The sequence below is a fragment of the Bombus flavifrons genome, chromosome 2, assembly GCF_040668555.2.
Source record: "Bombus flavifrons isolate JBK064 chromosome 2, iyBomFlav1_principal, whole genome shotgun sequence".
Lineage (NCBI taxonomy): Eukaryota > Metazoa > Arthropoda > Insecta > Hymenoptera > Apidae > Bombus > Bombus flavifrons.
Window position 1 is genome coordinate 18,251,151 of NC_138443.1, and position 23,648 is coordinate 18,274,798.

Sequence of the window (23,648 nt, forward strand, 5' to 3'; positions counted from 1 at the left end):
TTTGTATAGTTTTTGTATTTTACGAAACAAATTCGATGTCTGTATCGAGTTCTCGTGAAGATTTGCCCTATTTCCCTACCATTCGTTATTCTGTTGAAGTTTTATTGACAACCGAACTTCTGGTGTTTTTTTAACATTTCAGGCCAAATATTCGAAAAGATTGTCGGGATATTTATAGAAAAAGCAGATTTCTATCACATTTAAATTTTCTAAAATTTTTAAATTTTTTACTTTTATCTTCTCTCAACGCATCTTTAAATTCTATTGTTACATTTGAAGCTTTACATTCAACATTTGATATTTTTTAATAATATTCAAAGCCTCGAATTTTCAGTGGTAAAATAATAAATCCAGAACAATACCGCGTGCGAGCTTTTCGTAATTACAAAGACATTCAGCAGATTAACATTATTAGGATGGTGAAATACGAAGAAAAAATTTGAGCTGCATTGTTACTGAAAGCCACGTGTAGCCTGAAAATGATCACAGGCTGCTAAAATACGAAAATAAATTCTGATTTACCGGCAAATAAAAAGAATAAAATAATGATCTTTTTTTTAATTTCAATAACTTTATCTGCCCCAGCGTTTTTTTTTTTTTTCGTTGTTTTTACGTACCTTAATCAACAATTTGTAACTGCGGTTTTACAATTGCATTGTAAATTTTATCATTTAAACGCTAGAATTTCGAGATATTCTATGAAAAAGGATTTTTCATGAACAATGTTTAATACATACATATAAAAATATTTCCACAAAAGAATTACATATCATGGCAGATAAAATTCAATTTCCAAGTACAAACAGAATTAATAAGCATGCAACTTGTCTGTCAGGCGTATTCCTTTTTAGAATAACGAGGTAATGCATATTTATAGATCAACGTGTTGACATACGTAGCTGTCATTTCCTTCGTATTCCTCGTTTACAAGTCCACAGGTGGAGTTTTTCGAAATCATATCAGAAATACACATATTCATTTTCGCATCGAATTCACATTTAAAAGGAAAAAAGCAGAAAGATAATTGGTAATTACGAGTAACTTATCTTCTGTTTCCAAGTTTTATCTTGCTTCGATAGAAAAATATTTACATATAAAAGAACATACATTTTTTATTTATGGTATATTATCTTCCTATGGTATCTTCCTTTGGGAGGAATTTTTAATTCAAAATGTTGCCTCAGAGGATTAAAAAATATCCTATGTGTAATTAATTACTAATGCAGTATGCTTTATTAAGTACAAGTATAGTTGGCAGAAGGCTATGTACTTACTTTCGACATTTACATTTTGTTTCAATAATCTTTACTTTGTTAATAAAATTGTTCATTCATTTATACGAGGAAAATTGTATTTTAATTAATTTTATTTTAGTTCGTGCAATATATGTGTTTGAAATTGTGAATTTAAGATATTGAAATTTTATAATAATTCACAGAAATAGACTGCAAAAACCGCGATATCGTAACAACGAAATCCTAATGAGTTCCTCCTCCTAGAACTGTTCGATCTCGAATAATCTTATTATCGAAACAGTTTGGTACCAAAGGAAGAGCATGGAAGAAGGAAGAGATTTTATGATTTTTTATTTGTTTCCTCTGGATCTGTTCGAAAAAACGAAAGATGGAAACATTCTCCGAGAAAGAATTATGTATACTAAAATAACATGTTCCTATTGGTGAAAAATACTCCACAAAATAATTCAAATGTTAAACATTGATTTCATCTACCAAAACAATCAAAATGACTGATATTAGATTTTTTTCTCTGTCGTTCACATATTTTTAAGAGAATACATCATACCTGAAATAGCTTGTTTATTTTGTTTTTCTATAAATATTATCTTTTACAGAAAAGTTTAGATACGTGTACTTCTATACCCTTAAACAATTAATATCCTTCGAAATATGTATTAACAAGAAAAAGACAATCCAATATTATCAGACAACTTATCAGACAATCCAATATTATCAGACAACTTATCAGACAATCCAATATTATCAGACAACTTATCAGACAATCCAATATTTATCTCTATGTCATAGGTTGTTAGTCCTAGTGTTAAGTAAACATAGCTTCAATGAACCGTTTTAGGAATTTTAGAAATACGAGAATCTTGTTTCAAGGGAATTCTCCCCTCAAACTCGTTCGTCTGATTAAATTGTATACACCAGAAACGTTTCTCCTCTCATAGCAGCGTAATTCGTCAACAGAATGCATTGGGGCGTATAACAGTTATAAAGCAGCACAATTTACGAGCCGAAGCCATATATCTCCGAGATAAAATGTGCTATAACCGAAGCCGCTCTCTGTCCCAGTTTTTCCCTTTCTGCCTTCCGTTTCTTTTCACACCAATGTTCCCTCGTTGTGTATGCACGTCGGTCTTTGTCAACGTTTGGGTTTTTATCCCGTTGGATTTTTTAGGCTGCGTTTTTATATCGCTCGATAAAGTTCATAATATCGTTCGAATGACACGATCCCTTGACACAGTCTTTGAATTGGTTGATCGTGCAAAGGCATTGACTATAGTTCGCGAAAACACTCGAACACCTTTAGAGATCCCTGATGAATATATTATGCGTGTTGTACAGAACATTTCGTTTCTTAAAACCATTTCGATTTTGAAATTATTCGTGATATCTTCTTACGGCGAATGAACCTATGAATCTGAGCCATTTGTTCATTTACGATCGAATATTAATCGTGTACTTACGAAATTAACGAATTCATAAAAATAACAGAGTCGAATCAGTTTGAGTTTTGAGAGGTTCAAGTATCTTGTGCCTTCTGTATACATACATTTTCAACGTAATTTCCAGTTTTACCAATATGACAGTGACAATCGTATCTCATTACACGTTAATCTGTGCTAATGACATTTCAAAATATTTTGCACAGTACAATATATACATAATACTTTTGTGAGCCAGTGTACCATAATTACGAGCTAAAGCCAGATTTTCGGCCTGTATTCGTCAAACGTGCTCTCACCAGTTGTTTCAATTCGATTTCCATTGATGTGCTTTGAGGCTGAAAGTACAACCGTTCTCTATGCATGAACCTTTGTCGCGGAATTACGCCGTAACGTTATAGCGTTTCGGCGGCAGACATTGAGAATAATTATTGCTTTCGGTTGTAAAAGGTAATGGGAGAGGATAACTTGGGAAGATGAAATGATTTAATGTGTAACGAAGGGGAAGAGAAATAACAACGCGGACAATGCTGACGTTTGGATTTAAAGAGACGTCTGTTAATTATCGGAGAAATGGGGATCGTGTGAAGAAGACTAGAATGTAAAAGTGTAGTAGGGACACGTTTTGAGCGGTCACCAAGTGCACATTGTGCGACATTGCGTAATCCTTTGGTCGCATTCGTGTACTTTTCTGCTTATGAAATTATTACAGGTATTGCTATTTTACAACGTAGAAATGTGAAATTGACGATTTTTTTATAATTCGTATTCGTTTTCAACCTCGTTGCGTTCTTTAAGTATCTTTCGATATAATCGTATTGTTTAAGTTCGAGAAAAAATAAAATGATCGTCATCGATATTCAGAATACGAATGTTTAGGCATTTAAGGGGAAATTAAACGCACTAAAATACACAGAATGCGCGTAATGAACAGAAATATGTAAAATGTAAACAATTCGTGTTATGATATTTAGTGGCTAAAAGAAACCTAAAAGCAGAAATTCGAAATACACTTTCTTTTATTTCTTTTACAATGGTAAAATATTTCGATATTTTTCGTAATTTCGTTTGACCCTTGTCAGAACTTTGAAAGTACCTTCTAAAGTTTTTTCTATTCTCAAGGGTGCCAAATCTCATTGATCCTGTAACTATAACACTTTGTGAAAGTAAAATTGAAGAGGAAAATATCATTGATCATCTCCTGGCTCTGTTATCTCGCTTATGCAAATCATAAGTCCTACCTTTACCTCAGTTTTGAACGATGGGCGAATATATTTCAATAATTTAACAGCAACGTTTTACGTTAGAAATTATTCTAGAAAATTCTAAAGGTCATTTTTTCATGAGAATTGAGAGAGCAACGGATCATCAATTTTACCTTTTACTATTATAAAAGAAGACTTAACTTTTGCTTCGTCCGCGATAGCATATCCAAGGTTTCATACGCGATGTTATCGATTTCGAAATCAAAGAACATCCAAGAATCTGGACCAATTGATTGTGAAATATTTTTATCAAGCATTGTTTAGTCTATTCTGAATTAATACTGGAAAGAACGCGCAGTCTGTTTATTTTACGACTTCAGTTAATTCAACTGGAATTATGAACAATTTTTTATGGCTTGCAAAAGTTATGATTGCTTTCTTTGTTTCATGAAACCACGAAATCGTACAAATTAATTAAATTAAACGCAATGTCTTCTCTCATAAATTCAATTAAATAATGAAGCAAGTTTTAATTGCTTCATTGCAGCAATTGTGAAAATACGTAAATACGTATTTCATTTCAGACTATTTAGTACGAAATAGTAATACAGTGCTGCGACTTGATTTCTCTTCAAAGATATTGTAACGAACAGAATCGGCTTTCTACCTCTGCAAGAATTTTTTTGGAACACTTCAATCGAATCATAATTTTGTAAAAATTTGATGAAAGAAGTGGTATATTAGAAATGTAACACTAGGATTATCTAAAGGAGGCTAAAGTATAAAACATGTAGCGAAGGAATTCAGATAAAATCAGTATCAGTGTTTTCAAATTAATAAAGTCCCAGACAAAGTTAGAAAAGTGCATCGTTGTCGTAAATCCATAAAATCTTTACGAATTAATCATTTCAACTATTCTGATAATTCTACTGTTAAACTTTAGAACTATAGAAGTATCATCTTCGTTTTGAATATTTCGGTAATATTTAATAAAATACCCTTAATAAAATTTCCAATACGTTGGCTGAAAGCGGAGGAAAACGTAAAGTAAATGGACATGGAAGATGGACAAATCTGTGTACATCTAATCACAAGCGACAGTAGCTGGATCCATGGCTTGTAGCTTCCAAAATAAGATGCAGGCGTATACTTTCAAACAATAGAACTTTTTTCATTTTTCCCAAATTCTTTGTTCGATTCTCTTCTGTTTGTACTACCAACGAATCATGAATAATATTTCGAATATATAAAAAATTTCTAGACAAGCAGAAGACAAATAGAATAAAGCATTTGCTATAACGAAACCAGTTACATGATACGTCGTAAAAAGCATCCATTAAAAGAAAACCAGCACGAGGAACAGAACCAATCTTCTGTTTGCCGTCGAACATTCGCAGGACTCCACAAAGGGCAACACAGAACATGGATCTTGGTTCTCATTTCCCTAGTTATATCCGGCGGGTACAACTGCTTGGAGAAACGGTGCTTGACGATTCTGAATACTGCATTCTTACGACTGACGAGATCGGTTCCGCGTTTTCATCACACTCGAAAAGATCACTTTGTACGGAATGAAAAAGTTGTCTCGCCGTCATTGCCATTGCATAGGAAGAGTAGATTGCATGTATGCTCACGAATACCTATGTAGATTTAGCGATTCGCTAATGACGTCAAGTTTGCAATTTCTGCTTACAGAATTTTATTTGGTTCTTTCCTTATGTAGCTGAAAGATAATGGATTCCATTGCGTAGAAATTATACAGTGAGCTGCTTATATCTTATAAGGGTTTTCACCGTGATGCAACACTCGTTTCATAAGTGTTAAAACTTATTCGGGATTAATACTGAAAAAGAAATTATTTTCAAATAAATTAACTTATTGATACTGATAATATTCGGTAATACAATGTGGCAAAGTGATCATTGTGGAAGTGATGATACTGAAAATGTGATATATCGTATGTATATTGGAAATTTTTATATGGTTAAAATAATCGATCAAATATATCATTATCGGTTATTTAACAGTCAAATATTTTATAATAAGACGATTTAAATTTACTTCACGCCATTCGAAGGGAAGAGAAGTCGAATATCGACTAAAATACAATTGATGGGTCAAAAGTCACGGCAGTCTAGTAAGTGCCAGTAACATTAAAATGAAATCGACAGGCGAGTGTCATACGAACAGAAAATTATTTCATTTATTTTCTTCTTTTGCATTGTAATATAAATGTCAAATATGATTCGTATTATCAAATTATAAAAGTAATATTATGTTTTAAATATAGTTTCATTTTTAAAAATTTACCAGTTTACCTATGATATACTTTTACGAACCGAAACATTTCCATTTCCATTTGTTTCTGCAATTTATAGTAATTCGCATCACTTGTTATTACTTTGCTGGCTTTCCGTCTCCTGGGAATTAAAGATGGGAATATAATGAAGATAATTTGAAACTGAAATCGTTCTTAGTAAATCACGGGAAACGAGGTGCAATATTACTTGGAAATTCCTTAACCGATACAACTTAGAAACGACAATTTCCCTACCAACCTACACAAATAATAATAAATTCATCCTATGATACATAATTAATCCAAATAAAACATATATTCTCCAATCGATCACATCGTTTTAATAGAATCTTTCCTTTCTCCCGTAAAATTGAAAAAATAAAATTTATTATCTTAATTAATAAAATTAATCAGTAATTCAATATATAATATAATTCACGATTAAATCAAATTAAATTTTGTTAAAAACATTTAACCATTCCTAATAATTTTACAACTTTCCAATAATATTGTACTCTGATCGAGGTGTATTCTTAATTGTTGGACAGCAAATGTTTTATCACAGAGGGTGAGAAATTTCGTGCGTATCCTTCCACAACTTTGACTAACACTACGGGTTCATTAATATAAAAATATTGATCGTAAATATTGACGCAAGTTGGTTTCATTTTCTGAATAAAAAATTTGCATTTATATTAAAACTTCACTTTAAAAATTGAACTTCGCATAGAACAACAATTTATTATTGTTTTCTATTTTAAAAATATATTTTAATTTTCTCGTAAAAAATTTGTCAAGTCAAGAATAAAAGTGGCTAGTAAACGAGAATTTACATAATTTTTAAAGTTAATTATTTATTTTCAAGTGGAACAAAAATTTCGGAAACGATTCTCGTACATATTTTAGCTTTCAGCGAAATGAAATCGTGGGGCGATCAATGTCATCGTATTTCATCCTTATTACTCGGGATCTTACTGAAGTGAACATTCAAGACTTTCATAATCCTACTCCAAGATAAGTACATTGAGAGCCCCACTTTCGCTAAAATGGGAGGATAAGAAATTTGGAACTAGATACAGAGTGAAGAACCATCATCACGATACTCAAGAGGGGAGCCAGTCGCTGATAACAATCTCACTACTGAGATATACTCGAAATAGCCTGATTACTGGATCCATCATTTATTATTTATCTTCCATGTGTTTCTAGAACGGAGGGGTGAATAAAGTTTAAAATTGTATAATACGAAACTGTAAAAATTGATTTTAACACTTATTTGCTATAAAATTATTTTACTTTTGAAATTTCATTGAACATTTCAAATTGTATTTGAAGGTTCCACTCGACCATGAAAATTCTTTACTGTAAGTTTTAAATTGTGGATTGAAATTTGAAAACCTAAAGCTAAACCCAAATTTATTAAACTAAGTGGCATATAAATGACGTTAGTTTTAGACGAATCCAGGAGAAAAATGTGTAACTCAAACGAATATTACAGATCAATGTTAATATAACACAATATAATATCACATAATTGTTAAATTTAAAAAAATATTTTAAACAGAAATATCTTGTTTAAAAATTTTGTAGAACCCAACTATGTTGCGCCAAGTGGCCGGAAATTCACCTTCAACGAGCTTCAAAGCTATCGGTAAGGTAGAATGTTTGAAATTAGGATCGTTTACGCTCAGAATTAATCGAATGCAAAGTGAAGGAAGGTTGTCTGCACTTCAAAAAGCTTCATGGATATCTACCTTACCAACAGAGATAAAACAACATTCCCCTTGCAAGATACAAAAATCGATTCGAAAAAATAAACTAGAGAATAGGAAATACCTTCCGCTTCCAACGGTTGATAAATCGCTTCCGTTTGATAAAAGATATTACCCTTGATATCGTCAACCGACAATAACGATTGCTATCAGGAATGTTATTGGGAATACTAGTTATCACTCAAAAAGCATTTGAAAGGAATGTAAGTCTGATTGATTATTTCTAATAGATTCGACATAATCTTGAAAATAGCTATGCGTATTGACCGGACGTTTCACATCTACAAATAGAATAATATCCCACTGTATAAGATCAGTGAACCAGCGCATTACTCATTTAAAATAGCCTCTACATTCTACACAGCTACGCTCTAAACTCTACATTTTATACTCTACATAATGAGATTTATCTCGAGACGAAGTATCATGCGAGCTGAACTCTATATCATAATACCTATTCATAATTAATAGCTTTGACGCAGTGAAATATAAAAAAAATTTTTTGAAAGATGTTTTTATCATCTCTGTACTAAATTCGAGTACTGATTAAATTTTTAATAACTGTATATTGTTCCCTAACGACGAAAAGTCAGAAAATTAACGAAACTGGACTTGTATCTTTCCTGCATAATCTTCAGCTGTGAATAGATAACCACATGAGACCTCATTCGAGATAAATCTCATCGTGTGAGGTCTGCTTTACCTCCATGTCATCTCAAATGATGTATCAAAAAATGCCACCTTCTTATACGAATACATTGTATTGACAGAGAATAGTTGATGAATGAGAAGTTGTAGAAGCAACAAATTTCTTCGCATTATCTTTGAAAAACGAGACTGGATAATTAGCCTTTTCTGTCACAACGATCGATACACTTCCACTGGCTTTTTATACCGGACGTTTTTCTGGGTCGCGTGCTTCTTTGTGCAGCGTGGAAAAACTCTTGTTTAAGAACACGTGCATTCATCGAAGAGCAATCGACTAAATATAAACATCTATTACGGCTGAATCACAGTTTATCAAGTGCTATAGAGCTAACGATATTATGGCAACAAAATACGGAAGGTATAGCTGACGTTGTGTAAATTCTTTGGGATATTTACATCATGAAACTTCTATGTAAAGACTTGGCATTTAGGTAGAACTTGTACTCAAAGACGTGTATGTATTTGAGTACTTTGCCTAACGTCAAAGCTTTCGACTGCATTTAACGCCGAATAGTGTCAGAGCCATATTTTACATGAAAGCTTCTCAAGATATACACTCACATTTTATATGAAATCTTTCCAGAATATACACAGATTTATAAGAGAAATTCAACAATCACTGTGGAAAATTATTGCGAATATGAAATTTTTGAAATTTCATTAAAATTATAGTAAGACAATTTGACAATTCTAACTGTATCAGGAAAATTTTGAACCAATCTAAAAATCTATTATATGTATATGATGACAAAATGGAACAAGAGAGAGCCTGTTGCGTAACTGGATTCGTTTATCGATTCCCAAACGGTACATGTGAACGACATTACTATCACTGTTTGACACAAACAGTCACTCAACTTTGACAGGAACTATGAACTCGTTTGTTCAATCTAGAACTTCGTTCAACCGTGAAAGCTGGTTTACCGTATAATTCAGTACTTACCCCTATCTAATTTACTCATTTAGGAAAGTAAAATTGGTAACAAGTAGATATTGCGAAGATATTGCGAAACTACTAACAAAATTATCAAAGATACGTATATGTCGTAAATTCTGTTTGAAATGCGTTAATTACGAAATATTTACTAATTAGAATATACTCGATGCGAATAACTTTCTAAATAACAGGATTTATAAGCATTTTTACACGTGTATTAAATCAATCGTAGGAAGAAATATTTTCTTAATTTTAAGGTTGCTGGTTGGTTAAATTAAATATTTAAATAAGTACAGAAAATAAGTAGATTGCTAATTTGTAATCTATGAGAGATCTCTGCATATGTTTGCTTCCTTTGGTATTTTTAAAAACTTGAGTCCGCATAATTATCTACTCTATGAAAATAATTCACAGTAAAAATAATGTTAATAGAACCTTCACACGTTGGATAGGTTTGAATTGCAATAAAGATATTTCATTAACGATATGTGTTTGAAAAGCTACGCTTTGGAACTGTGATTTTAAAATAAAGAAAACCGGTTTGCACACCTTCCATATCATTACATTGAGAATCAAATGGCGTTAAACAGAGATTGCGGTTATAAACACAAAAGTATTGTAATGAAACTGTTATTTTGCGTTTCGGTAATTTAAATCCAAATAATGGGGTATACGAGGATACAATCTTACTGCGTACGCGTAATAAAGAGCACGGTAATAAAAACTTATGAACTATGAGCTGTATCAAATGGTATAACTTACACCTAGCAACTCGCTTTTTCACAAGATTTGTTTGCCTTTCCAATGCGATTCACGAAACCAAAATCCTAATTGAGTTTAATAAAATATTAAAGTTCAAAGAAAGAAGGGATATAAAAGCTTTTCATATTCACTTCATCTGTACATAGATTAAAAATTTAACATATCGATCTATTATGGATTATGGAATAGATGCATCAGACTCTTTTTCACACGACTACCAATTTTTATAATGTTACAATTAAGGCTTACGGATATTCATTTAGCCGCTTTGTTCCTTCTATGCAGATTATATTTTTATGTGAAATTATTCATTCTACACTTTTTGATAATCTATCGTTATATAGACTAAAATTTAATTACTTACTTAATATAGGAATCACGACCTTCGAATTATCACTTACCTGAAACAAACAATTAAATACTACATAAATATCAATGAATAGTACTTAAATGTATGATTGCTTCATTACTTCAAATCATTATATTGTTTTATTATTTCTTTTATTCGTTTTATTATTACATTATCTCATTATATCAAACAATATAATTAACATCACTTCATAATATTGATGTTAGCTATATATCTAACACATAAGTATATCATGTATATATCAATCTATACATATGTAAATATACATGTACATGTTGTTATAAACTTTAATATAATGTGACATATTATCTCTGACACTTCTTAAAAAATTATGAAACTGTGCTTTAGTCCTTTCTCAAATATTTTATACAATGTTTATCGTTAAACTTAATCTATCATTAATACATTTCCCTTGATGTATTAAAGAAAATTTCATTTCTAATCTTAGTAAAAAAAAAAGAATACAATATAAAAACAAACTAGAACGAAGTGGAAAAGGATAATATTTTTGCATTTCATTGAATATCTAATATAAAAAAAAATTGAAGCTAGAAAGCTTTAGAAAACAAAAACCATTATCGTCAGTTTTCAGCCAACTGTAATGCATCACACAATGATAACTAGGTTGAATCCGAGAGAAAGAAAGAAATATCGGCTTTAGGCATAACGTGGCACGCAGCAAATCGCTAACATTCCAGGTCAACTATTCCATAAAAAAGCTGCATCGATTTTTTCAAATGTTAGAATACGCACAAACTGAGAACTACAATATTTGAGTAATAAATTGGACTCTACAGACGACAAACGAAAGTCTAAAACAATGCATAATAAATCAAAGAATACATTGGAATTGAATTTTTGGATAATCGAATAATTTTGACACACGATAGATCATTTATTTAGAATTAGATCTATTATGTAGCGAATTAGGCAAGAAATACTTCTCAAGTTGACTAATAACTTTTATGAAACTACACTCGATACATTAGTAACCAATGTGTTAGTAATTATTTTATAAATAATTTCTAAACAAAATAGAAAGACTCTGGCATCACGTCTCACCAATGCACGATTCATTCTACTGTAGTCATGGGTATCCAACTTGCGCTCAATTCGCTCAAAATTATATGTATAATATGTACTTACGAATCCTATCAATTTTGCAAAAAGTTTTTACAGATTTATTGATCTTTATCGCTATCGTTAAATAATTTAGTATACCCATACACAAACAAATTATAAGAACTTATATCAACACCATGGTAAAAAAATGTAAATATTGATTATAATAATAGAATAGTAGAATTTTTAGTAGAATCGTAAAATTTTGGTTATATCACAACTAATCGTGACAAAAGCTGTTCGCATAATTGAATGTTTAAATAATCATACGAGAAAATCTATTAACTTTATATAAGAAAATTATTTGTTTCCCATTTACATTATAACTATTAATATTAAATAGGAACAAAAGATGTTATTATGACAATTTTTAATTCGTTCCTCCAATAAAGCATTTATTCAACAATTTTATGCGGATGAAAACCATAACACAACACAATACAACGCAATAACATGAATAAGGTATAAAAATTTTAATATGAAAGCTAACAAAAGAGAATGAAAAGGAAGAAAAATAAAACGTAATGAAAAATTTAGTAGCACAATGACCTGTTTCGCTAGCTCAGAGTTATTACACGTGTTTCATCGCAACACGCAACAATCATCCTCAAATTTTGAGACACCGAACTGTCGAAATGAATGTTTTAATAATCGTTGGTTCTGATTATCCCGGTTCCACTCTGAAATAATTCTTACGAAAATCACGAATTCATCAGAACGACTCTATACACCACTTTTTCCACTTTGTCGTTTCAACTGCAGAAGAGGCAATGTCAACATGGCTGTTATAGATGCACGAGAGGCAGCGAAATAACGTCCAGAATAATGGCTGCAGTCGTTAATCGTAATGGCACCGCATTGAAGTCTACTGAATGAGGCATAAAAAGGAATACAAAATCCGTAGGCGGACTCGAGATCGAGGATTAACATGAAAGAACCACCGGAATAGAATGTGGTCCTCGTTCTCTCAATCTGTAATAGTGAGGATCAGTCCTTTAGCCTTTTTCCGACCTTGTCCTTAACCGAGGTAAAAGGGATCATGCAAGAATAACGGACGCAATCTCGCATAACATTGCATAACAAACTCACAGTTGCTAATATATTCAAGCTTCGAAAAAATGAAAGTATGTTACGCGACAGTTAAAACGTCAATTAACTTTTATCGAATACTAGTGCCGTAGTTTCCGAATCGGAGTTTTATCACGTTCCACGTGACTTGTATATGACTTTTACGATAAAATTACAGTAGCATGTCGAGAGTGACATACGACTGATAAAGGCTGAGAATTTATGGTTTTACTTCCGATGACAAAACAGTGGTCACACAACGCTTGACAAATATTTAAAAATTTAATACTATTTCTATTATAATACCTAGACTGTAAATGTTTATGCAAATTCATGTATTTATAAATATATTTCAAAAGATGAAATCTAGATAAACTTTCAAGCTTCGCAAAGATATAATAATGATAGTCGTTACAACGCTAATAAAATTTCAAAATGTTCCATATAACACAAAAATTATGATTTCTACAAATATTCGGATACCTTCGTAAGCTATACTAATCTCGAGAGATCTAGAAGTTTGGACCAACTGTTCTTGCGAATCCTCATGATCCGAATCCGATATTCGTTGACATATGTTTAATGTCTCTGGTCTCGAGATATCATTGCGAGATTATTCTTGTTGATTTATATGTCTTTCGTATGGAACGAGCTTCATACTCGTAATTGATACGACATCGATTTCTCTACCCATATGTACCTGCATGGAGCGAAGTTTGATTCTGTATTTTGAGACCATGGATTTACATTCCTCTAGTGATCTGTAATGATAATCAACAGTAGGTATATGTATGATGCAGCGCGTATCCTACAACTCTCAGAGTTTCAGAGATACGTTCCGTATATTACAGTTACTATGAAATTTTCGTCACCACAAAATGGACTAAATTTCTGTTTGTTTCGTTAAACTTTTCGGAAAAATCTCTAACATTTCTCCTATGCTATTGTTTTTTATCCTAATATCTCATACAGTCGGAGTTAGTTATCATATCTCTAAACGTTACGACAATCTCTTTTATAAATTTGAATAAGAATTTGCGATTTACTTATAATATACTATAAAGTATTAAATAGAAAAATTGATTACGATGTACAGAGTGAGTGTCGTAATGGTGCATTTTTCAAAAACATTTTACGTATAATTTGCTACGTTCATTTATATTTTAGCGATTTCCATTAGAATGGTAATTTAAAATGTGTAGTTACTATGCACATTGGCAGGAATACATTGGAGAATGCAACGACAAATTGGGACATTCGCGATTTTCTATTTGTCTCGACTGGCAAATTCAACTCTCCTGTTGAATTCGCTCACTATATAGACACAATCCAGGTGAAATAGGCTAGCGTCAAAGTAAACATGACCTTTGCACATAAATACCCTCACATTTTCGAAGAAACGATGTGACACAAATATTCATACTGAGCAGTCGTATTCACTCGAATTAATTTTAACGACACCTTTCATTTAACGAATATAATATACACTTGAACTCCATGTCATGTATGAACATAAAACACGCAGGAAATAGGAAGAAATTTAAATATAAAAGTGAAAACGAAGAGTATTGAAATTCGATCCTCGATATTCTAATAAAATTAGAAATGTTATAATATCTGATATGCTTTCTTTCAAAGCCTTTCGTAAATTATGTAATAACACTACGTTCTTCTATCTTTTATTGAAATATAAATGCTACACAGATACATTCAAAATCACGTTGTACTGTTCCTTGTTGATAAATATAAATGATTCTGTGACAAAGTGCACTTTTAGTTGCTCTGTTTATGTCGTATACACAAAATTCGACAAGTGTATGTGGATTTCTATAGCTGACTATATTTCGAATAATTATTTCATAAAATTACATACAGTTACGAATATACTACTTTAATTTACTACTTTGTGTTTTAACAATAAACGTTTAATCCCGCCAACTAAAACTCCCACAAAATTACTAAAGCGCGGTTAATCATGGATCATAAGGTACGTTAACAAGGACGGATTTATGGTAATAACCAACGTGGAAAACTGAGATGTCCTGTTTCACATTTTCTCCATAAAGCAATTTGTAAACTAAAGCCCCTCTAATGCGCGACGTAAATGTAATATGGAAATCTTGTACGATATAGAAACAATAACGTTTAATAGATATCACATAACGTACTACATAACAGCGGATATTCAACTAAAATAATGGCAGATAATCATATTGTGTTTCAATATATTTCCATAGATATTCTTCGTCCATGTTTTGTTACAGCTTCCATAAAGAAAAATCACGTTACAGCATATTTATAGGAGCATTTATTTATAATTATAACGTTCCCTCGACTCGCCTATAAAGTATAATTATCTATAAATTGTCCATTGACGATGCATGAACGTAAAGATTAGTGAAGGAAGTTGCGATGTCACAGGAGCTTCGTAAAAAGGTGTATCACTTTGTCAGGGACCGTACTCGACTTTATAGCAGTTTGGCTGGTATAAAAGATAAGGAACAAAGTAGGCAACCGGGCCATTCGGAAAGAAGTACCATTAATATTTCATTCTGAAAAAATATGACAAAGTGCACTTTCGAAATACACACGCTTTGCGTGAAACAGTGGTCCTAGAACTTAAAAGTTCTAAAAGCGTCTCACGTTGCAGACATACAAAAATACGGGAAGGATAAGAGAGTTGATCCTTTCGTTTCAGGCGGATCTTCGCCAAAGCCTTTTAAGAGGTAAAGTAAAATTCAGGCCTGGGCTAAGAAAAATTGGTTTTCAGACGAAATTGAAGCTGTAGCTGCTGAATATACATTTTAAAAATTTCTATATAAAATCATTTCAAGAATGAATATTTGTCAAATTTTCTATTCCGTGTTTCTAGATTAATTTCAATTTGTAATATAATGGTGTGTTTTCTTAAGGTTCGTACAATAATATAATAGGATTTGATAAACAGTAGGTTTAAGTTAAAATATCTATATAAAATATCAAAATCAAAAAATGTTTATATCATCTAAACTAAATTTATGAATTTAAATGTTTGATATCCCATAACTAGTCGTGTCAATATTACTATTTCAAAAAGAATAACAATTTACAGACTATAGAGATATGATCCATAAATGGAAAAGAGAAACACTATAGATATCAAAAGGAGTGCAATGCCTGTTCAAATTTTTTATATAATTTCTGTTGAAAGAAATATTATTCTTCGTTATATACGTATGAGATTATATTGGAATTTTCCTATTATCGAATGGTTTCGCACTTTAACATTAATACATACTCCAAACTTTCCACGTACAAAATTTTTCCTTTTCTTATCCTACGTATGGTAAATTCCAACGTTAGCTGGTAGCTTTAAAGTACATACAAACACACACCTCACATAGCGCTTTCAAGCGTTCAAGAACTTACACAACATTCCTTGAAAGTAAATTTATATATCTTCACGCGCGATGCCAGTTTAACGAATATAGCGTTAAAAAGGGAAATAAGGGAAAAACGTGTTGCGCAAAGCTCTTGAACAGCGTTACGTTAAAAATGAAGGTGATGCAAATTTAAATTATTTCATCCTTGTACTGACGAAACACCTGGAAAGTACATGCTCTTGCTCAAACATTTGGAGCATGTCTTAATTTCAAAAGAAATTACTTTCTTCTATAAAAGATATTTTATTCGTAATTTTATTCGTAATATTATCTTTTCGTCGCATTGCGCTTATGTATTAATTATACAACGTGATTCAGTAATATAAGGAAAGATATTGTCATATGAAACAATTTTATTCTATATTTGTCTCGCCGATCGTATTATTATTACCACGGGACATCCTGTATTTAAAAATGAAAGCCATAATGTTCTTATTTCTCACAGAAACGTACGTTCAAACGGCGAAGGATGATCCAAACTTTTGAATGAGAGTCTACATTTAGAAAATAATGACAACGATATAAATTCATAGTATCAAGAAATGCCTATATGGCAAGAATTCCCAAGCTACTTCCGTTACACGATAAATTTCCTTTAGAAATTCTGATATTAAGTCCGTGTGACACTACATGAAATGTGTGTCGACCTTTTTCCAGATTAATGGAAGCTTCGAAATCCCTAATTGACATTTCTCGATATTACCGAACCAGGGTCGCTATTGGTTTTCGATGCGTTGACAGTAAAACACGTTTGGTTAGTCCCTGAAACGACCACTGATAATTAAAGACCCAAGCTTAGCAAACGTATACAAGGAGCTGTTTTAGGGTGAGGTATCGGCTGGTTTATTTAATGGAATATACTTTTTTTTCGTTCGCACGATATAGGCTATCTTGTATATACGAATTTATATGATAGAAGAGCTAATAAATAGAAAGGAGAATAATGTTTACGTGTACTTGGCAATAAATAAGTTGCCAGTTTTGGTTTAGTTTAACAAAATGTCAGCGAAAGATATAACACACGTCAACATAAAAGAATAAAAAATAACAGACATATTTCAATGTGATTGAATGTATATGTTTCATCTGTAACCACTCAAAAACATACAGAAAATGAAAAGCAAATGTCGCAGTTTGCGTAGATACAGCAACGTGTAAGTTAAATTCAGCAAAATTGGATGAAACGCGTGTTACAACTCTAAGCTGCTGAAGCGGGACATTTTAGTCCTATGTAGTCCTATGCAAATTCTTCTTCCTTCTCACTTTTTTACATATTAGTTTCTATATTACAATTTCGACGTTTCATCCATGTTATTGCATTACGTTATAGTTTCCATCTGCATAATATTGTTAAATAAATGTTATATTGCCAAAAGTTGTTAGAATGTTTATTATATTTTTCATTCATATCCATGTTTTGCTACTTTTATAATGAGAAACGAATAATTCAGATAGTAATGTAATATGCATGTTATAAAATTCAAGCATTTTGTATATCACCAAAAGAAGTTCAAATAAAGTGGTGATTTGTTTCTACAAAGTGTTACAACAAACATTGTAATTTAAATATTTCATATATTTTTGCATGCCGTGTATAATGTATTAAATTTCCCATAAATGTATAAAAATCGCAATTAATTTGGATAATCAAAATTCTACTGTATTTCATATTTTATATAGTATATATATGTATATAGTATGTATATACCATATGTATAAATACTCATCTTATTTAGTTTTCTTTTCTTGCTTCGTCATGCCCTCGACATGTTGATATATTGTCGTTGATCATAACGATACTAATATTTATGTCTTATACTCAATTTATCTAGATAAGTTGAAAGTGGGTTAAGTAAATAGCTTATTTTTACTAGAGAGCAGTAATTTACACAGGACGATCACAATATTGCTTACGTATTTTTGTTTTATATTTTTCTTATTTCTACTATATCGATATTGATTTCGATATTAATAAATGACTTTAATAATAATACACTTTATCAGGGCCACAAGGTATATTATTTTATAATAGAACAATCAATTACTAAATCTGTATTTTAAAAAGAAACTGGAGATATAAAATAGAGATATAAAAAGATATAGGTATAAAAATATAGGAGATATACAAAACACGTATTGGTAGGTGAAGAATTCGTTAGCTTCTTTTTCGCTTTTGAAACAGTTTTAAAAGTGCGAAATAATATAAAAATATCAGATATCGATATTTAAAGTTTTCTCTGCGTGGCATACGATACTTTTAACAGTTTTAGCTACGCATTCAAGCGTTTACTCCGAGCGTGAATTTGCAGAGCCAGAAAGCTGTACATTTTGAGCAGGTTGTTCCATTTCATTTTCACAGAGGAATTTTAAATGCACAAGTTTCCTTTTATAATAATTCACGGAATACGTAAAAGGAATAAGCCAAGGAGAAAAGTTGTGCATTAATGCTTACGACGTGCCTAACTTCCTACTTCCTGGGAAGATTGTAGGAAGGACGTTACTCAGAAGATATAAAAGTAGAACCTATTGGACATAATGTCACATAACTTACTAAGTATGTGAGAAATCTGAGAAAGTACTATCTTTTTAAAGGTTTACCCTGGCTAAAGGCTGGAAATTTATATAACTTATGTCAGTTAGAAAAATTTGTTATATAATTTCTTATACTCGTTTAAACCTACATTCGTTTGTTATATGGTTGCGCCAATAAGAAATTCCATGTGTGATTTTGTGTGTTTCATGTGCGATACGCGTCTAGACTATAAGCTCGTTGCCCAAAAAAGTTTTACATCGTTTCACTGAACTTCTCAAATGGTTTGCTTCATGCTTCAAATATCAACGACCTACCTCTCATCGAGTTTGAACGACGATCTCGACAGATCGCCCCATGCACTCATGCTTCTGCTGCGTCTCCTGCAGGAGGATTGAGGAGCGAGTAACCTTGAGCTGCTCCGTCTCCTGGTGGAGGCCAAATTCTCTGCCTGGAAGTAGACCCTCGGCGGATGCGTCTTCTGCTGTGCATTTGGCGGTGTGGAAGTAGGTGTGACGGCCGCCGAGGTATGGAGTTCCGGCAGTGCCTCGTAGTCCCATGCTCTAGCGCCCATCTCGAGTAAAGGAACCGACGAGGCAGCGTTTTGGCCTCGAAGAGGATCCCGAGGCTTACGCTGATGAAACAGGGCGAACAGTTGACGGAACGCCGACTCGTTCGCCCGATGTTCCTTCTTTCCTGGTGGAAGCTTCACTTTGTTGCGCGTGATCGTACAACTAGCGTACGAATCGATCTATGATGTCCCTCCGATAACATCATCCTCAAATTGCCACTCTCACATTGCGGACTACGTCATGGGAATATGATGCGTCCAAACGTCGTATTTCAATAAGTCGCGAATTACTTTCAAACAGTCAAACCGATCGCACAACTTGAAATCGTTTTCCATCATGATCAGCAGATTAATAAAATCACGATGTAGAATCGAATATTGTAATTATTTGATTCTTTATTTTTGATCCTTTTTTGCTTTCTGCTCTCCTCTGTTCCTTACGATAATTTATATTACGAATATTGATTTTGATTTTTTAATCCTCTTCTCCTTTTGCTTCTTTCCGTTCCTTAAAACGATTTATATTAGGAATTCTTTACGTTATGAATTTAATCACTTCGAAAGCAATTTGTACTCGCTTCGAGGTATCAATATAATTTCTAATCGATACGCTTGATGTATCAAACTCGATGATTGCCACCTTCGGTGGCGAAGCGTTACATCCTTAGGAACATATTATTCTTCCTTTACAGGTCGTTGACAAAAGTTGGAATTAGCTCTCGAAAACGTTGTCTCGTGCAAACGATCAAATAAATTGTTATCCGACTGAAATGTTTGTCCGAATGCTTTCGAATTGGAGGAATTCGTTAATTGAATTTCTCTTAACTTCGCTGGAACGTGTAAACTACGTAACCTCTATATAATGTATGTTTATAATTAATTAATTAAGAGTTAAATATTGGCAATCAAGCGTGGAAAATTAATAACTATCCACTTTGAAATTTGCTTTATTAAACGTTTCATAGAACGTTTGGATGAAACGTGAAATTACGCTTGGATTGAAAAATGCAAATTTTCGTTTAGAATCGATCGACAAAATCGTATTTTAGAAATTTCTCAGGGCTAATGACCCCAGTTAACAAGTGCAGTGTTCTTACAATATACTCTATGTCTTACAATCAAAATCATTACATCATTTCGATATATTTCTGTATATTCTCGACATAAATGCAATATCAATGTAAGGAAAATTGTTTAAAAATAGGTGCGAAATAACGATTCGCATATATTGCATAACTATGCAACAGCTATTAACCAATCTAGCGTAACTATCAAATGTGAGCAACTTCAACAACAATCTCAAAAGTATCCTCTAAGTAATTCTATCATCTATGTTTAACAATAATCTTCAAAAATTTAACGAGTGTAGCAAGTCTGCTGAAAAATGTTTCGTTCAACAGTTATCACCTTTTTAATTGATGTCAAATAACAGTCAATCTCGTGCTTATTGCCATTGTATCGATAAACATTATAATGCTGCATTAACAGTCGATGCACTGAAGCTACGCGATACATTCGATAAATACATTCTCATTATTCCCAATGATGCCAATTTCAGAGAATTCAAATGATTATTGTTATTTGTACAACACATTGTGAGAACTCGTTTTGATCCATGTGCAAATGTGAATGCTTCCGCCAATGCTTGTTCGTTGTATCGACCAAAAGGAAACGTATCATAAACATATAATTAAACAAATTGCTTTAACGTTCTCAGAGGCGATTTAACTGATCGCTGTGGTTTTAACGACCAGCTTTCCATTCAACAGGAATAGGTAGCAGCTTCTTGTCACGACAGACTTCTGATTGATTTAAACGAAGTCACGTGATGGTCAGTATCTAAGGTCATGATCATTGCAATATTATTTCATCATATTGTTCTTGATTGAAACATTCGATTGTATGGTGGGAACTATTATAAGCGTTTGATTAGAAACGTTGCGACAAGTTGCAAAGCGATCAGCTTTATATTGCCCATTAATCTCCTAGAAAGAGCATCGTTATGGCTTGCCGAGTACTGTGCGTGTTTCGAAATTATTTTTGATGTTACCTTCAGATTTCGTCCATAATGTAAATTTCTTAATGTACGTTAGCACAAACGTCATATGCTTCACGAATAAATAACGACCGTACACTTGAAAACAACACACGATATAGATTTTCCTTCTTTCATAAACAACGAATAGTTATCAATTCGATGAATATTCACTGGAATGTTACTGTCTACTTCGTCTTCATCAATCTCCGTATTCATCGTTTCATGAACGAACCGCGCATTGTTGGATTTGATCGATACGAGATTATAAGTATAAGAAAAAATTCTATGGAACGTTTTCAAGGTAACCACTGATGAATATTAAATCGACGTTCACCGTCGTCGAACGTTAATAATTTTCACAGCCTCGATTGCCATTGGCGAAGAAACGGAGAATCAGCTGATCAGGGCTCATGAGGAAATTTCACGGAACATTTAACCGCTGACAAATATCACCCGGTATTTTCAATATCGCGGTAATGTGGCGCATTTTCCTCCAGCGAAATCCAGAGACAAGTGTCTAAGATCGAGATACCGTGGTTGAACCAGTGAGACATATCGACATGTTACATACTGCATCGGCCTTGACATAACACGAAAGTTACGACATCCTCATAGATTGTCTGAATTACATCCACACACACGACAAAAATATTTTTCCCTCTTAAAAAGATCGAACAGTTTCTCAAGGAGATACGTAAAATAACGAAGTTGTACTTGATACCACATTCAATGGTATGAAAGACTCGTGTTGATGCGATTCATGAGAATCGAAACGTATGAGAATTTTGGTGAATGGAAATGGCGGATCGCAAACCGCTTGGACAAGACACATCAGTCCCGATAACATATCACTATGGATTGTGTCAGGTTGTCCTCCAGCTCACTGGTTTTTCACTGTCGAGGAGCCAGCTCGCAGCTCACCACCCCGTACTGCGGTACATCGTAGCGGTTTTCTCTCGTGCTCAACCACCCCTTACTCTCTCCTCTCCGATCACCAACATTCGCCCCACTCTTTTCCTGCCTCCTTCTTCAACGTCATGATCCTTCTCCCTTTCTCTCCTTCATTCCGCTTCTCTCTCACTTTGTCCACTCAACTTACTCGCTTTCTCCTGTTCGATGGCTTCCTCTCCATCTCGCTTCCGACAAAACGGCACACACGCACGTGGCGCCGCCGTTGTCAAGGCGACTGCGCTGCACGAGATGCTTCTACGTTTTTGTGTCATCATCATTTACTTACGCGAGATCCTTCCTATCAACTTCGACGTCGCATCGATGTTTGTGATAAATAATCCTGCTTAGGTTGAATGAAACGTGCCTGAGCACATCTATGGGCCAGAGTGTCACTTATATCGATGTTATTATGGCATACTAGATCGTAATACGAGCTTCAGAACGAGTTCATATTTCGAACTTATGTTACATTAAGAATTCTTCGAAACTCATAAAAGTGCTGTATGATTTAGATAAGATTATTTTATAGTATCTTCATAAATAACACGTGTCTCTCGACGAATGGGTGAACTTTACTTCTTGAAGTAATAAAATGTAATTTTTGCTTTAAATTACATGAGATAATTATCTTCGCATTTTATCAAAGTATGATAAAGATGTATATAGCCAGTAAGGGCAGTTACTGTTACATAATTCGATAGAAAAGATAGAAATGTTTTTTTTTTATCTTTTCTGTTTTCTTCTTTAAAGATTGTCGTTAAAATTTTCATTTTGTCATTAAAGATTTTCTTAAAAGTTGTCTAAAACGGTGCTTTCACCCAATAATGTCGTCCCGATAGTTTTAAACGAACCAGTATAAATTCATACCAGATTAAATTCTGTAACGTCGAAGGTTATACGCAGTGAGAGCGAAATTATTTGGGAATAACACAGCGGGATGAATGGACAACCGGAGTACAGCATCGATTCGCGCCGGGAAAAGCTGAACTTGCGTATCAAGCCTGCGCACTGATGGCTAACGTAACGCGGAAAGCTCGGACTTTCAATACGCCACGTGGTTCACCTCTCGAGATACTCAACATTCGCATGACTTAAAATAAACTTACGAAAGTATGTATGTAAGGTTGATTTAACAACAAAAGTGGTTAGTTTATAAAATATAAGGGAAATACAATAGTTTTTTAAACTAAAATCTGTCATT

General features: G+C 32.9%; 1 protein-coding gene across 2 annotated transcripts in view; it reads right to left on the reverse strand.

The window, feature by feature from the left end:
* The window catches only part of SLO2 (slowpoke 2), a 188,101-nt gene extending 165,661 nt beyond the window's left edge, over positions 1 to 22,440 (reverse strand). For both annotated transcript variants that reach the window (XM_069132249.1, XM_069132248.1), the window contains exon 1: positions 19,205 to 22,440. In XM_069132249.1, the coding sequence (XP_068988350.1) occupies positions 19,205 to 19,461 (257 nt within the window). In that variant the 5' untranslated portion in view covers positions 19,462 to 22,440. The remainder of the gene's footprint in view (positions 1 to 19,204) is intronic.
* Between the last annotated feature and the right edge of the window lie 1,208 nt (positions 22,441 to 23,648).